This window comes from Echeneis naucrates, chromosome 7, assembly GCF_900963305.1.
Source record: "Echeneis naucrates chromosome 7, fEcheNa1.1, whole genome shotgun sequence".
Lineage (NCBI taxonomy): Eukaryota > Metazoa > Chordata > Actinopteri > Carangiformes > Echeneidae > Echeneis > Echeneis naucrates.
The window spans coordinates 9,007,226-9,023,408 of record NC_042517.1 but is presented as its reverse complement, the minus strand read 5'-3'; the positions used below and the strand labels follow the sequence as shown (position 1 = coordinate 9,023,408).

Genomic DNA, 16,183 nt, shown 5'->3' with positions numbered 1-16,183 from the left:
AACCCAACCCAAAAGAAAGAGGTCAGATGCAGTAATTGTGAAGAAACCATCCCTTTATTGGTGTGAAGCAGTCCCATCCAAGTCAGGGTCAAAAGGGCTAAAAACAGTCAGTGCTCAGAGAGTTTCTCCGCACCCTGCTGGCTCTAGTGGGGTGGGATTTACAAAGTTGTAATGGGCGCACACGTTCGAAACGCTGCATTGAAGAAGTGAGAGGGGTTCCACAGAAAATGATAAAAAGACTTCACTTTACTCCAAACCACGTTCACTGCTTTTACTGAAACACTACAGCAGTACCAGGACTTTCTCTAGGAGGTAGGAAAGGTTAGAGGGTGGAGGTGTGTGTGTGTGTGTGTGTGTATACATGTGAAAGGGAGAAAAGGTGTGTTTATTGAACTCACAAACTCATGGGGCAAAAATCTGGGGTGGGGTTGTCAAATCACATCAATGACATTTAAAGAGAAAAAACAATGATATCTTTTTTTTGTTTATTGGAACAAATGCGTAACATTGTTCTCTATGGAGGAGAGTGTGAGTGGGCCAGAAGTGCTTCCCCTCCTCCTCGGTTTATTTGTATGTTTGTTCCCTCAATGGTAATCAGCGGTTTACCACAGAGTCCTTTACCGTGCTGTTGCCACTGCTGTCCCTGCTGTGCCGTTCCTACTTGGCATTGGCGGAGCTGCTGAGCACCTTACGCACAGCCTGAGCGATGGCATCGCGGTCGATACCAAAGAGTCGGAGCAGCTCCTGGGGCTTTCCGCTGCGCGGCACCTGGGAGACGGCCAGACGGTGAACAGTGAAACCGGTCTCATTCACTACGGCTGAGCACACGGCCTCACCTAGGCCACCTGGGGAGTCAGAATAAAGTCATCGTGATTGCTGCTTCAAAGGTACACCCAAATCACAAACACAAAGTCCCTTTGAGATTCAAGCCTCTTCGTTTTCCTTTCATCTCTAAATTCTCCCGCTGTTGTCTTCCACTCTGCCGTCATATTTAATTTCTCACACCACGAACAATTTAGCTCTGAAGATGTGATGTGGTATGACAGGTCTGACACTGCCCTCCCTTGACTTTCTCACCCCTCTACTATCTCACCCCCCTCCCCCCAAGACTTCCCTTCTCTCTCTCACTTTTTTTTTTTTTTTTTTTTTTACTTCTCACTCCAAACTGTCACTCAAGCATTTCTGATTGAGTGAACATGAAAGCTGAGGAATAAGGAAAAGAGAAAATCATTGTTTGGTCTCTACCCACTGATTTTCTCAGCCCTTGGTTGATTTACTTGCTGGAAATTAGTTCTCACTGTAGCTGCTGTTTGTTCATTTCGCAAAATCACACTTGAAAAAAAGTGTGTTGTGTGCATGTTACAACCTTTTCTAAAGTTTAATCAAGGCATTAACGGATAAAAAAAATGGAACAGCTTCTCATTCTCACTTAGTGAGCACAATGTGAGGAGGGCTTTCAGGAGTGTGAACACCAGGATGGCACATCGTTGGTATTACTGGATGTGTCAGACCAACTAGCTCTGGTGTTCACGGCAATTTTCAACCTCTCCCTCTCACAGTCCTTTATTCCCATTTGCTGTTTATGACTACTGCACCTGTGGTGATGAAGTGTTTTGATCCCCTGTAATTTACACATCACTAACACATCCACAGACGATGCTATAGCTCATACGGTCCACTCATTCCTCCCCCACGTCAACTCCAGCAGGTGAAATGTATTTATTATTGCTTACAGCTCAGCATCTAAGATGATAATCCACACTGGACTGGCTGCTAAATTGAAAGACCTGGACCTGCACTCGTCCCTGTGCAGCTGGGTCCACAACTTCCTGACCAGCAGACCACAGGTGGTCCGAGTGCGCAACCAGGTTTCATCCTCAGCGCCGGATCACCCCGAGGATGTGTCCTGAGTTCGCTGCTGTGCTCTCTGTACACATATGACAGCACAGCCACATCACACTCTTAACATCATCATTACATTTGCTGATGACACAGCTGTGGTGAGCCGGGTCCTCAATAATCATAAGAAGGCCTACCAGACCGAGATAACCACCTGGAGAACTGAAGCCGGGAAAACAATCTTATGCTGAATGTCAGTAAACTAAAGAACGGATTGTGGACTTTGGCAGAAACTAGCAGAGGAATTACCACCCACTCAGAATCAGTGGGATTAGGGCGGAGAGGGCAAAGAGCTCCAAAACCCAGGGAGCACTATGGAGCAAGGTAAACGTACCCATCTCTTTGAGTCGAAAATCACAATGAACTGGCGACTGTTTCTCAGAGGGTGGAGAAAGCAAGGAAAAACATAAGATGACAAAATAACACAAACAGAGAGAGGGAGGGGGCCAGTCCAGTTTAAATGTTGTCCAGCTAGTAGTCTATGTAGGTCAATGGGAGCCCAAAGGCCGCAGCTGAAATTAAGAACCCCCGACAGGCTCTCCCAGCCTTTCTCCTCCCCTCCTCTTTCATGAAATATTTTTTAATCTGTTTCACCACGACTGGATCATCCATCTCTCTGTTCACCCCCACAATGCTCCACCAGGTCACTGCCATATACAGTATCACAGTATCCCTACACTTCACTCTGCGTTGTCTCTCTCTGGCTCACTGAGACTAACTGCAGATGGACTCTTGTCCTTTGTTACTTGGGGCATTTTTATTCATGAGCTGACGCACAGAAAGCAGAAGTACACAAGCAGCTGCATTTGAATGTTTATGCCTGAGAGCTAACGTCTGCTCAAACAGATGTGATTTGGTTTAACTGTATATGTATATATCATAAACTTCAGTAGATTTATGGGTGCAATTTTATATTAATGTATATTTTGTTGTTGAACCTGCAAAAATTCAGTGACAGTTAATTGGTATATGTCAAGTTAATAATAATCTGCTTCTTTTCTGCATTAAAATCTTTATATAAAAAAAAAGACTGTACCTATATTATCATAATATACTATCAAGTTGTGTAGTCCCATGGTCCCAAATGTTTCCAGCAACTTTCAAGCTTGGAGAAATGTGTGACTTCAAGGTCATCATCATCAACATCAAGGTCACCAATTGAAACGTGTCTAAGTTGTGGTCAAAGTGGTCAAAATCTAATTTTTATACAGTTTTGAGGCACATTTTAAGATAAGCTATTTAGATGTTCCCTGTTTTTAAATATACATTTAACCCAGATGAGGATCTTAGTAATCAAACAAAATTGAACAGTGAGGTGCTGTGGCTGGCACTGCCGCGTCACAGCAGCAGGTTCTGAGTTTGAGCCTGGGATTGATGTGGAGTTTGCATGTTCTCTCCGGGCCTGCGGGCGTCCTCCCACAGTCCACAGACATGCACATTAGGCTAAAAGGTGGCTAAATGAAATGTGAGTGTAACTGGTGAGTTGGGACAGCCGTGTGATAGAATCATCTGGTCAGGCTCCTCACCTTCATAGTAGTGGTCTTCCACTGTGATGATGCGTCCTCTAGTTGACCTGGCATTATCAATGATGGTCTTGGAGTCCAGGGGTTTGATGGTGAAAGGGTCTATCACGCGGATGTTGATTCTCTCTGAGGGTGGAATGTGCATCACACACATTGTATTCAGCGTATTCTGTTGTTACTTTTCATTCATATGAGAGAATATACTTAAGGTCACAGATAGATGGCATTAGGCACAATATGTTGTGTAGTGCTTTCATGCTGCTGTGTGTTGGTTTTATTTTCCGTCTGTACCTTTCTTCAGCTGCTCAGCAGCACCCAGAGCCTCATGAAGTGTCACGCCTGCTCCAATCACAGTCACGTGATCATCATTGGTTTTATACACAACCTGGATGTGAAGGACATATGCACATAGTCATAATGTGGTGTTGATCATCAGCTTTAAAAAGAGAAAACGGCTGTTTAAAGAGCAAAAAATGTTGGAAAAATGTACAGATTTTATTTAGATTATACAGTGAAATTAAAAAAATCGCTTTAAAAAAAAGAAAAGCTGACAAAGACCTTAGCCTGTCCAACATGGAAGTCTTCGTTGCAGTTGTAGATGATGTTGTTCTCTGGGCGGCTTGTACGGATGAAACACAAACCCTGGACCAAATCAAAAATAATCCAAGTGTTTACAATTTTAACGCAAACTTTCACTTTTATCCATTTCCTTATGGTAGGTGACAAGGAGTACCTTGGTGTTAGCTGCAAGCTCCACGGCCTTCTCAGTGGAGACACCGTCACTTGGGTAGAAGACGGTTGCCGTGGGAATGGCTCTGAAAATGGCCAGATCTTCCAGACCCATTTGAGAGGGACCATCCTCACCTACATATCACACACAAGTATACAAGTATACAAGAAAAATATTAATGTCCGATATGTAAGGTTCACATCTTCTAAAGGCTGGAAAGTCAATTCAACTAGACTGGCATGCATTCAGTATGCTAAGGTGGGCATGCAAAATACCTGAGGAGTTGGAGGAGAAAGTGAAAGGAGAGAAGGAGGAGGAGGTGAAAGAGAATCAGGCCATTCTGTCGTCACCTCCATGACACACAGACAGACAGTGGGAGGGAGGTAGGAGAAGTGCTGACACAAGGAGAGGGAGATGGACAAAATTCACAGAGGAGGTGAGAAGATGGGGGGAAAAGTGTAAGATTCAGGAAAATTAAAACCAGTTCAACCCACTGCAGTGACATTCAAAAAGCCGAAGCACATGATAGAAAACGGAATGAAACATCTGGTTTTTAGGTGACTTTGGGTGACACATGCTGGATTGATTCTGACCAGGCCAATGCCGAGAAAACTGCTATATCATTTGTTTTTATATCCATCAGTGGGCTGAAGGTCCAAAATCAGAAATGCCTTGAGTTAAACTCGAGAAAAAGTTGTGGTGAGTGTCACGGTAAAGGTAATAATGGATGAAGCTACAGGTCAAAGGTCACTGAGGCTGTGGTTGGTTTAATATGGAGGATCATTAGAGCATTTCTATTTAATATTGCGTGTAAAATTACAATAAGACATACGGTTACAGCAGACAAACTGCTGCTTCCACAGTTATTTGATAAGTTTAGGTCACCGGCCTAATTTTCCTTTGCTCGTATTAGTTACAATATAACATCCTGCTAATCCACTTTGGGGAAGAATTTAGAAGATCAAAGGTCACTTAAACAAGGATTGGTGAAGAAGGAAGCAGGCACTGACCAATAGAGACCCCACAGTGGGAGCCGCACAGGTTGATGTTGCTCTCAGAGATGGCGGCCATGCGGAGCTGGTCGTAGGCCCGAGCAAAGAACGTGGCGAAGGTGCTGGCGAACACCACGTTACGGTCCCGCACGGCACAACCTATAGCCACACTCACCTGCAGGCCAGGAGAGAGAGGTGAGACAACTGCGCTGAAGAATTTAACATTTTAACTGCGAACACAATTATCAAAATGGATAAAAGACACAATATGAAATGGTTTTTGAACTATCCCAACAGTAGCACAAAAAGAATGAGGGGGAAAAAAAAAATCCCACTTTAATGCTTAAATAACGTGCAAGTCAGTGAGAGCCCTGGTTGTTGAGGTCACTGTCTCTAAAATCCACCAAGGATTCCTGACGTTGATGCTGATAAAACTAGAACGGCAGAGGATGGTTGCCGTCAGCAACAGAGACATAAGAGGGTGGACTGTTAATATTCAAAAAATACAATGAATCAACAAAGACCCATACGGTGATTTTATATGTGACCTAAAGGAACAAATCTGTTGACTGGAAGATTGAATACCCTCTAAGATCGACTTAATGCTGAAAGAGCAGCAGTCTTCACAACAGCTGGAGCTTTTCCTTCAACAGTAACACGGGACTCTAAATTAAGTCTCCCTCCACTGAACCTGCTAGGTTTTTTTTTTATGTACTGCAATTGAAATGTTTGTGGTCGTTGGCAACACGTGCACATTTATTTTGGAAAACCTCCCCAGCCTCTAACGTCTGTTTCTCACCATGTTCTGCTCTGCAATGTAACACTCCACGTAGCGGTTGGGGTGCTCATTCTTAAAGAGCTCTGAGAAGGTGGAGTTCTTGGTGTCGCCATCCAGAGCCACCACATGCTCGTTGTAACGGCCCAGCTTGGCCAGAGCCATGCCGTACGCCTTTCTTGTAGCAATCTGGTTACACGGGGCGACAAAGAGGCGACCCAGTCAGTTAGCTGCTACCGTAAAATACACAGATTATTGTGTCATAGATGGGCTGCAGCTCCTGTCTGAAAAGTTGTGGAATTTAGAGATATATTTCTGAGTGTCTTCCACAGTTGATCACACCTTGTCTCCAGGTTTGTAGCTCGGTGCGCTTGGCATGCGGATGTTGCGGAGGCTGACGGGTGATGCGTCTTCGCTCGGTGGAGCAGGATAGAGCCGCTTATTGCAGCTAATGATGCGGCTCTGCAGCTCTTTGATCACGCTCTCGGCCATGTCTTTGGGCAGGGATTTACCGTGCCAGCCCATCTTGTCCTCAGCCGCTGAAACGCACACAAAGAATGAATACCACATAGTGCAGTGTAACTATTTAAAAGCAGCAGATTTTTATAAAGCTAAACTTTCCAGCTGCAGCCTTCAGAGATGAGCTGTGTGTGGGAAAATAAAATTACATTTACTCTCCAAACAAAATTCCTCTTGGTATCTGGTACATTCATGCAAGCACATGCCAACGTAGATGAAAGAAGCCACACTCATAACAGTCTTCCACCTCAGTGTGTCACAACAGGCTTCTTTAAAAGTCAGTGGTCAGAATCAGAATGTCAACAAAGACGTAGGCCTCTCTTATACACACAAAGCTTACCTTTCTTTGTGCCTCTCCTTGTTTGCCCCTTTTAACCACACACACATACACACCAACACGTGGTCACACACACTCTCTCGGTCTTATCATAACTCCGGGACAATGAGCTGTTGCTCCCTGTGTGTCCTACACATTCTGAGGGATTACTGAGCAGCAGCAGCTAAAGCACTGCAGCGCTGCTGAGATTACAGTGAGTTAGTGCTTCTCTGCACTGAGGGCAGGTTAAAAAAAACTTCTGACAGATCTGTTATTCCCGGTCATGTGCCACAATTTTACAGAGTCACCATTCAGAAACAGATTTTTTGAGCAGGTTAGTAATGAACGCCTCCGTGTTGCATGGCACTGATATTTAACTGCCATGCAGCTAGTTGTTGTACCTGGGATGCCCTTGCCCTTAATGGTCTTGGCGATGATGGCGAGTGGCTGGTGGCGAGGCTGATTCAGCACCTTACACAACTCCTCCACGCTGTGCCCATCCACAATGACGGCGTGCCAGCTAGGGAAACACAGGAGATCAAACTTTACACACTATGAACGTTGGGCCTCCCAGCAAACGTAACTCTGGGTTCTGCATGCACACTGACCCCTGGACCAGTCTGAATGTAGGATGAACCGGCAGACAGCTTTATCCAAATGTTATTTTTTACATTTATTTATTTTTGGCGAGATGCACACGCCTACTAACTGCTGATTCACTTCACCTCATCTTCACAGAAATTCACGACAAAATGAAATGATTATGAAAACCGATGTTGATTATTCTGGGTTAGAATTACTAAAAGTGCATGTAATTGTTGAATGGACACAAAGGCAGCCCTCCCACTCACCCGAAGGCCTCGCAGCGTCGCTGGTACTTCTCCACGTGGTGCTGCAGTGGAGCTGGGTCACTCTGACCCAGGCGGTTGATGTCCAAGACGGCCACCAGGTTGTCCAGCTGGTAGTAGGAGGCAAAAGCCATGGCCTCCCACACTGAGCCCTCAGACAGCTCTCCATCACCCAACAGGCAGAACACCCTGTAGCTAGAAACACACAGAGAGAAGTTTCATGGCTCGAAAGAGATGAATATCCGATGGGGAGAAGTATTTTTCCATATCAACACTATTTTCCCTTTTGGCACATCTTCCCTTCGTCTGATTCTTCTATAGGACTTGACAGCTGACCCTCACACCTAAACACACACACACTCGCTGTCTGCCTCTCTCTCCTTCACAGCCCCCCACCCCCACCCCACAGTGCTGGGATCATCTTGGCTAGTTGCTCGCATGGCATAACGACTCCTGACAGCTTTCCAGTCAAATAGACACATTTTCATTAAAGCTGGAAGATAGGCTGAGACACGCCACATTACACTATGCATTCCAAACCCGCAAAGAAAAAACTGGGAGAGAGAAGAGGGGAGGAAGCGAAGAAAGAGAAGAGAGGAATTCAACAGATATACAAAGGGAGAGAGAAAAGGGGTAGAGAGTTGTGTAAAGAGACAGGAGGGATTAAAAAAAACAGCCAGTTAAACTGAGCCCCCAAACCTGCAGATCAGCTTGTAAATGTGCCCTCTTGTGAAACTGCCTAATGCTGTACAGAGAAGAAATCATGAAAATATTGGCAGACTGCCAGCTTGGTTTTTATGAATTCTCAACAGATCATTTTTCTTGATGTGAAAATTACCATAATTTATTGTGCTTTTAAAACAAAAGATGAGCAGATTTTGTAATTTTGTACGGAGCCCCTAAAGTCCCAAAAGGTGGTATTTTTTTTATCTTGTGCGCACAAGTTCATATTTTGTTCCCTCAAGATAAAAAAAAAAATGGCTTTTGGGACTTAAGGGGCTCCGTAATCTTCAACCATCTCACTCGCCAATTGACTATTGAAATAAAGCAATGAACGCCGCCATTTTTCAAACACACCTGATAAATCAACAAACTATTAAAAGCTATAAACGCAACTTACCCGTGGTTTTCAAAGCACAGGCCTATCACGCTTTTAGCCGACTGTTAACCTGTTCCCTCTAGATAATTATCTTGTGCGCACAAGATTATAACTTGTTTGAACAAAATATTAACCTGTGCACACAAGTTAATATTTTGTTCCCTCGAGATAATTATCTTGTACGCACAGGATAAAAAAAAAAAAAAACAACAACAAAAAACTACTTTTGGGAGTTTAGGGGCTCTGTAATTTTGACATGAAATTCAGTATATCTTGAAATAACGATGAATTAATATTTAAACATGTAACTGAGCGGAACAGTCACATTATTGACCAATGTTGACCAAGTATCAGTCCAGAGAGATGACAGACTTGTTTGCTCTGATGTGCTCACAAACATAAATTTTGCATGGCATCAGTATTCGTAACTCGTAAATGCTTAGTTTCAGACGGTACCGATTCGGGTTGCACATAAATGAGCAGGCTTAGTTGTGATTCCCAGAGTCTTCACAAATAAAAAGCAGCTCCCAGTCTGAGTTCAGGAATCACCAGCTTTAAGCTTGCAGTTTGGGCTGGCTTGCCTCAAACCATGTTGCTATAGACGTTGAGTGCCGAGGGATTACCCATCATGCATCGAGCTCATCTGTCCTTCTTTCGCTCTCTATCTGAATGCATTCATATCAGATTAAGGCATGTTACTAAATCAAAATCTGCTCTCTCTCTCTCATAGTTGCTTTCTTTCTCTTTCTCCTGCTGTTACTTTCTCTGCCTTAGGATCTGTAGTTTGTGTGTGTGTGTGTTGTTGTTTTTTTTATTCTTTCTGTCTATTCTGTCTAGCCATCGAACTGACACACACACAAACACACACAGGAAGCTCATTATGCCGCTATACAATTACGCAGAACCAAATGATCCACTTCCAGTCAATCTTTCCTTCTGGGTTCAGTACAGAGCCTGAACGTTCATCTGGAGAACTCTGCCTGTTGAATCCAGTAACCTCGTATTTCCACCTTTATGGCTGCAAAGTATCGAACCAGAACCACACTAGCATGAAGCGATGAACAGTATCAATTATTCAGTCTCATACAGCACTGCTCATAAGAGCATTTGATGGGTTCATTCATGTATTGTTTTTTTTTTTTTAATAAACCACGTGCTCAGAGACATCCCAATGTCTGTTTGGCTCTTGGTGAGACCAAGAGTCCAGTTTTACCAGGAGGAACATAAAATGTGACATGCTCAAAAATTGAATTGCAGATGGTCATATTGCTTGCTAGACTTCCTTTTGTTGACCGTGCAATGTTCAGTCAGTGCATGTCTCTTCAGGAGATGTAGGTATAGTTGCCACTCAGCAGTTCCTGCCTGAAAATCTTATGACACCAGTGATGCAGCCCGCTGTGTGAGTCTTGAAAAAACAAGCCTGACAAGCTGCGGCAAGCATTGCAGAGGAAACACAAGTGCTCCTGCGCTTGCACACACACACGCACACACACACACACACACAAAATGTATATCATAATATGCATAGACCGTTCAGTTTGATCTCCTGTGTATGAAACTGTAGGGGAGTGAAAAGGAGCTGGAAAAGAAGCACAATATGGGCTCTTTGCCATTTTCTTTGGAGAGAGGATGAGAGGATGAGGCTGAGGCAGAGAGATGAGGGAGGAGCTGTGCTATTGCATGTGTGATTATTAGAGCAGAAGCAATTGCGTGCACTCAGGATGCAGAGAGATCAAGGACAGCAAGCGCCGACTCAAAGTAAGGCAGTTCCTGGCAGCCTGTTTCATTGCATCTGCTGTGTACAAAAGCAAAAAAAAAACTGCCTTTAAAACCAACTCCTTCTGCTCTCTCCACATAGACAAAGATTGAGTTCCTGAAAGCCAGAGTTCAGCTCGGATGCATTTCTGTCATATGAATCACTGGTGACAATGAGAGGCGAGTGTATTGTGCCTGTTATAGACCACACAGCTCCGTCTATTGTCACACTGAAGCCCAAGCAGCTCTTTCTAGATCACACTAGACCAAAGGCGACACATGGAGACTGAGCTGTTGGAGCCATTCAACAAAAACTAACACTCAGTAGTGGTTAAAGAGTGGCAGCTAAACACTGTGCTTTACCAGCTTATGTTTTTTTTTTTTATTAAAGTAAAAGAATGTTAATTAATGAATTTATTACTCTTGAATTTAACCTTTGTGAGGAAATGAATCCCTCTCACATGGTCTCTTCCAGGAGTCGATCTCAGATTACAGAACAGATATTCTCATTCATCCTGACCTCAAGGTAAAACTGATCACAAGTCAGCTCTCCTGGTGCTCTGAGTGGCTGCAGAAATGTCATCGGAGACCCGGCCTGTCAGTTATGGTTTTATCCAAACCTCCAGGCTGAAATGCCACATGTCACGGCTCACTGTAGTGCATGTTATGCATATTTTCACATTATCCACCTTAATATGTGCAGATACAAGTAAGGCTGCTGTGCTCACACGTGTATGCGTGTTTGCATGTCTTGTGTATACTAGACAGTCTCTGTGTGTGTGTTTAGATTAGTATATTTTTATGTTCGTTACCTGGCCTTGTCAAAGTACTTTCCGGTGTAGGCCATCCCACAGGCTGCTCCCAGACCCTGACCCAAAGATCCAGTGGCCACATCCACAAACTGCTGCTTCTGTTAGCACACACACACACATAATGTTGGAGAGTTCAGCTCAGCTAAATACAGAAAGCTTTAATACAGAGAAAGGGATTGTTTACATTTTTTTTAATGTGCAGGAAAAAAAAGGAGGAGGGATCTGGACAGTAGCTGCATTTGGTATCAAGCAGTGTTTCAGCATCTGGGTTCATGTGAACACTGTGTCATTAATGTCTGCAGCCGAGGAGAAAGGAGCTGAGGACGGACCATCTCTGTCACACAAGAACATCTTTGTCAATATCTCATTGCCTGTTTGCAGTTTGTCTGTTGTCTGAAACTGTGTTCATGCCTCTGTATGTACATTTCTGTAAAACCCTGTAAAAGGATTTTAAAGGGAATGAAACAGCAAATGTTGGAGAGAAGCTGGAGCTTCAGTTTGGCTGCAGTCACACAGGTCATACTAATATTGGAGGATCTGTGCTGTCACACAGTTTATCCAAAGCCCAAATAAGCTCCAAGCCTGAGTTTGACAGATGGCTACGTGCAGGAAGAGACCTGACACTAAATGAAAATCTCCTCTAAACTACTTTCCACCTAAATACATTTCCAGAGGCTGCTGCAAGTCTGAATGTCTCCTCACCGGCACAGGGTGTCCTTCCAGGATGGAGTCAACCTTGCGGAGATTGAACAGCTCATTCTCCTTCAGGTAGCCCGTCTCTGCCCACACAGCATACAGCACAGGGGCTGCATGACCCTGAGGAGTGTGAGTAAGAAGGTTAAATGTACTATGTGGAGATGAAGTGGAGAGCTTCATCTTTTCCATTACAGACTGCAGCAGAGATCATAGAATGTGCAACGTGTGTGTAAATGCCACAACCCTGAAAGTAAAGCGCAAACAGAGAAATAATAGTAATAATTACTGTCGACTACAAGTCTGCACAGTCTGCTTAAAGCCCCTTCAATAAAAATGTCCCTTGGATTTTGGTGACAGTATACATATTTTTGAACATGTGTTGGTGCCTCTGTGCATTCATCACCTGCTACATATGTGGTTTGCATGTTACCTTGGAGAGGATGAAGCGGTCGTTGTTGGGATTACGGGGGTCTTCAGGTCGGTACTTCATGGTATGAAAGAAGAGCACAGACATGATCTCTGCCACGCTGCAACATGATGTGGGATGGCTGCAAGAAAAGGCCAGGGATGCAGGAGTTAGATGCAGCAACCAAAGAATATCTAAGTTCTTCCTGATTGCTTTAAGCATATCCAGAGGGAAGCGTACACACAGATAAAGGAGACAGATGGCCAGGAAAAGAGGCAAAGTGGTAATAAGTAGAGGAATCTGACTGTAATCTTTCATTGAGTGGGTTAATTCATGCCAGCCCAACTGTAGTCAGAGTGTTATGTAAGGCAGGCGGCACACCAGACTGACTTTATCAGGGTCAGACAGTCAGCGAGTACGTTTACAGTCTTTCTCTTTCTCACCACACAGACACACAGAACTGTAAACACATCTGGAGAACGCTTCTTTCTTCCACTGTCTCCCATATGTGCACGCACACACACACACACACACACAGTGCAAAGACATTATTCAGTGTGTAGTCATGAACAGTTAAAGTCAAAACAACAACAACAACAAAAAAGGGTTATGATAAAATGTTACTTTTTGCATGTTGTTGCCTTTATTTTCAAACTCCATGCCAAAAATACCTGACTCGGGCCTCCTGCATTAAGGCATTTTGCTTTACAGTCCCTGAAATAAAAATTGTGTTAAAAAAATATATATATATGCACACACACACAAACACAACATTAGACATGGGTGTATATTTAGATAAAACTAAGAGCAGTTAAACTATTGGAGTACATTTCTGTTTCTTTTCAGAAGAGCAGGCTTTGCAGTGCATTGACCTCCTCCTCATCTTCTTAACATGTCTATTCTGTAAGTGGTTTATGTTTAAAATCCAAAACGGTTTATTTCATTTGCTAATATGTTTTGATCCACACTAAATCAGCTCATTTGGTCTCCGTGAGCTGACGTGCTTCAGGTTCACTCACGCACAAAGCCTTTAAGGTTGTACCAGTGCAGCTAGCTTGAACCTGGATAAGCTCAAATAAACGCGCCCTGACATTTATTTTCTTCTGTCACGCAAAAGATCTAACGGTGTGTTTGTTAGCTGGTGTTTTATTGACTCTTCATACTTATAATCTTCGTTTCGACAGCGTGAGACAAACTGCGCGCAGGCGTTACCGCAGTGAGTTCGCTGATGTTCCGCCCTCCCCACCGAGCCGGCGGCCGCTCCGGCTCCGTTACATAAGCAGCTCCTGCTGCCTCCGACTCAGCGCTTCACCGGGTTAAACGGACACCTGTGCTGAAGTCAAGCACATCTGGTGCCTCAACGCGTTCACATCGCTGAAATCTGGATGTGAAAGTGGCACCGTGTCTCAGCATGGCACAACTCTCTGTGCGTAAATTACGCACCGAGCTGGCGCGGAACTATTTCCTGCCCAGAAAAATCCCGAAAGAACCAAGTTCGGTAGGTGGAGCCCAAAGCTGCAGTTTAATAAACCCGCCGGTAGCTTCATTCTACTCTGACACTGTCAGTCCATCAGCTCCTAGGACCTCATTACGCATTTCTCCTCTACTCTTGCAGTTTGTCCTTCGTCCGTTAGCACCCTTATGACGGGACAGTAACCGGGTTTTGTCGCGCACCGACATTATCAACCTTTCTCCCCGGTTCCGGTTCTCACCCGCTGCCCGCCGCGGTGGTCGCCTTGATGGAGTTGATCCGGAGACGGGTGGCGATGTTCCTGAGCGCCTGCACGGTCTGCTGGTCTGGTTTATGGTACTCCTCCATCTGGCCGATACACCGAAGAAGAAGAAGAGGAGGAGGAGGAGGAAGAAGAAGAAGAAGAGGAGCACACACACGCACCGGTTACACGGAGTAAAGAGTTAAAGATCCCCGGTTTGGTTTTGTACACGGTGCAGGCGACGGGCGCGCAGCGGCAGGAGGGGTTAAAGAGCAGAGGGGGGCGTGTCCGCCTGCAAAACCCGTGAATCTGGCTAATCTGACGCTAAACGGAGCTCAGCCAATAGCAGCAGAGCTCTGGGCTGACAGCCGAGGCCACGCGCGCACACGTGAGCCACCGCGCGAGAGCGTACACGGCCACGCTCCCCGACTCCCAGGACCCGGGATGGACCGAGGGGGAGTCAGAGACAGAGTGAAGGCAAACAAACAAAGGAACGAAGAAACAAAAGAACAAACAAACAAACGAAGAAACAAAAGAACAAACAAACAAACAAAGGAACGAAGAAACGAAGAAACAAAAGAACGAACAAACAAACAAACGAAGAAACAACCAGACAAAAGAACGAACAAAAAAATGAACAAACGAAGAAACAAACAAAGGAACGAAGAAACAAACAAACAAACGAAGAAACGAAGAAACAAACGAAGAAACAAAAGAACAAACAAACAAACGAAGGAACGAAGAAACGAAGAAACAAAAGAACAAACAAACAAAGGAACGACGAAACAAAAGAACAAACGAAGAAACGAACAAACAAACATAGCGCGACCTTTTTCAAAATCAAAAACAAGCACGACCTTTTTCAAAATGAATTCATCAATTGCATTCATTTAACAAAATCTTTTATACCTTATGTGTAATTATGCAAGCCTTTTGGTCACAAGATATACTTTTATACAACTATGAAAAGTATACATATATGCGCGCATACACACATTTTCTGACAGAGGAAAAAAGTGTGTGCGCACGCACGCACGCACACGCACACACACACACACACCTTATTCTAGATTGTCAGGGCTCTCACTTTGCTCTAATGGACTTCTCTTGTAGGTGCACCATGTGGCACTACAGACGTGAAACTCACATCTGCACCAGCATGACCAAGAAAGAGGAAACTTCCTTCACCTTCCGTTTGAATGGCTTTTCAACAAAATGGCTTTTCTAAATGGTGGATGGATGAGACAAGGTTCAGGTTTTCACTGACCACATTGACTATACAGTAAAACAAATTGCTTTCTGTAATAAACGAATTGCTTTCTGTAATCTGTGTACACCTGACTCAGATACTGTAGAGGAAATTTTAAGGAAGTCTGGTGGACCTGAAACTAAAGTTTATCACAGCAGGACATGTCTATCACGTTGCAAAGCATAGAGATTTTTTACTATGAAGCTACAGCTTAAGAGGAATGAAGGCTGTTATGCAGAGCGAAGGATCACCAATGACAGTAATCTTACCTTAAGGACATTTCCTCCTGAGGCTGACCTGATTAGCTGCAGCAGTCTCCAACACCTCAACCATCTACCTGCACGCCATTCAGTAATGACTGGCTGCCCCTGGTGTGCAGATTTTGTTTGTTTTGATGCTCGAAACAAGATTTTTTTGGCCTTTAGGATTTGAATAAGCAGCAGAAGTTCATTCAGGCAGCGTTTGGTTCCTTTGTGATTTTAAGTAATCACAACAATAACAGGTGAATTTTGACTCATTTGGACAGAAGAAAAGGTTTTTTGATGAAATAGACCAATTGCATGAGCCTGATCACAACTGGTAATTTAATAGTAGTTCTGTTACCACAAAAAAGAGAGAACTTAACCTCCCCTCCAAAAAAACAAAGCAAAAAAAAAAAACAAAAAAACAGCTCAGCAGCACATTTTCACATTATAATGTGAAATGCCAGCTACACTGGCTGTGAATGACATCTGATTTTTGCAATGAACTGGTAACACCATGGAGCAAAACATGGCCCATGCATTTTAAAATCTTTCTTATTCTATTAATACTTTTTACACTGTAATCCACTTCCCCAGTCTCAACCCAAGC

General features: G+C 44.0%; 1 protein-coding gene across 3 annotated transcripts; it reads right to left on the bottom strand.

Moving 5' to 3' along the window:
* Positions 1 to 17: 17 nt before the first annotated feature.
* LOC115045929 (transketolase) lies at positions 18 to 14,338 on the bottom strand. 3 transcript variants are annotated; one of them, XM_029505917.1, is made up of 14 exons: positions 14,083 to 14,338; positions 13,243 to 13,245; positions 12,395 to 12,491; positions 11,269 to 11,366; positions 7,606 to 7,797; positions 7,156 to 7,274; positions 6,262 to 6,458; positions 5,944 to 6,108; positions 5,163 to 5,319; positions 4,156 to 4,286; positions 3,981 to 4,064; positions 3,714 to 3,807; positions 3,426 to 3,548; positions 18 to 845 (listed from the first exon to the last, which is right to left on the bottom strand). In XM_029505917.1, the coding sequence occupies exons 1-14, from the start codon at positions 14,187 to 14,189 to the stop codon at positions 658 to 660; spliced, it is 1,755 nt and encodes a 584-aa protein (XP_029361777.1). In that variant the 5' UTR covers positions 14,190 to 14,338; the 3' UTR covers positions 18 to 657. The 3 variants fall into 3 exon arrangements, with proteins under 3 accessions (XP_029361777.1, XP_029361776.1, XP_029361775.1); XM_029505915.1 differs by lacking the exon at positions 13,243 to 13,245 and adding an exon at positions 11,971 to 12,084 and having other exon boundaries at positions 658 to 845; positions 12,395 to 12,512; positions 14,083 to 14,189; XM_029505916.1 differs by lacking the exon at positions 13,243 to 13,245 and having other exon boundaries at positions 19 to 845; positions 12,395 to 12,512.
* Between the last annotated feature and the right edge of the window lie 1,845 nt (positions 14,339 to 16,183).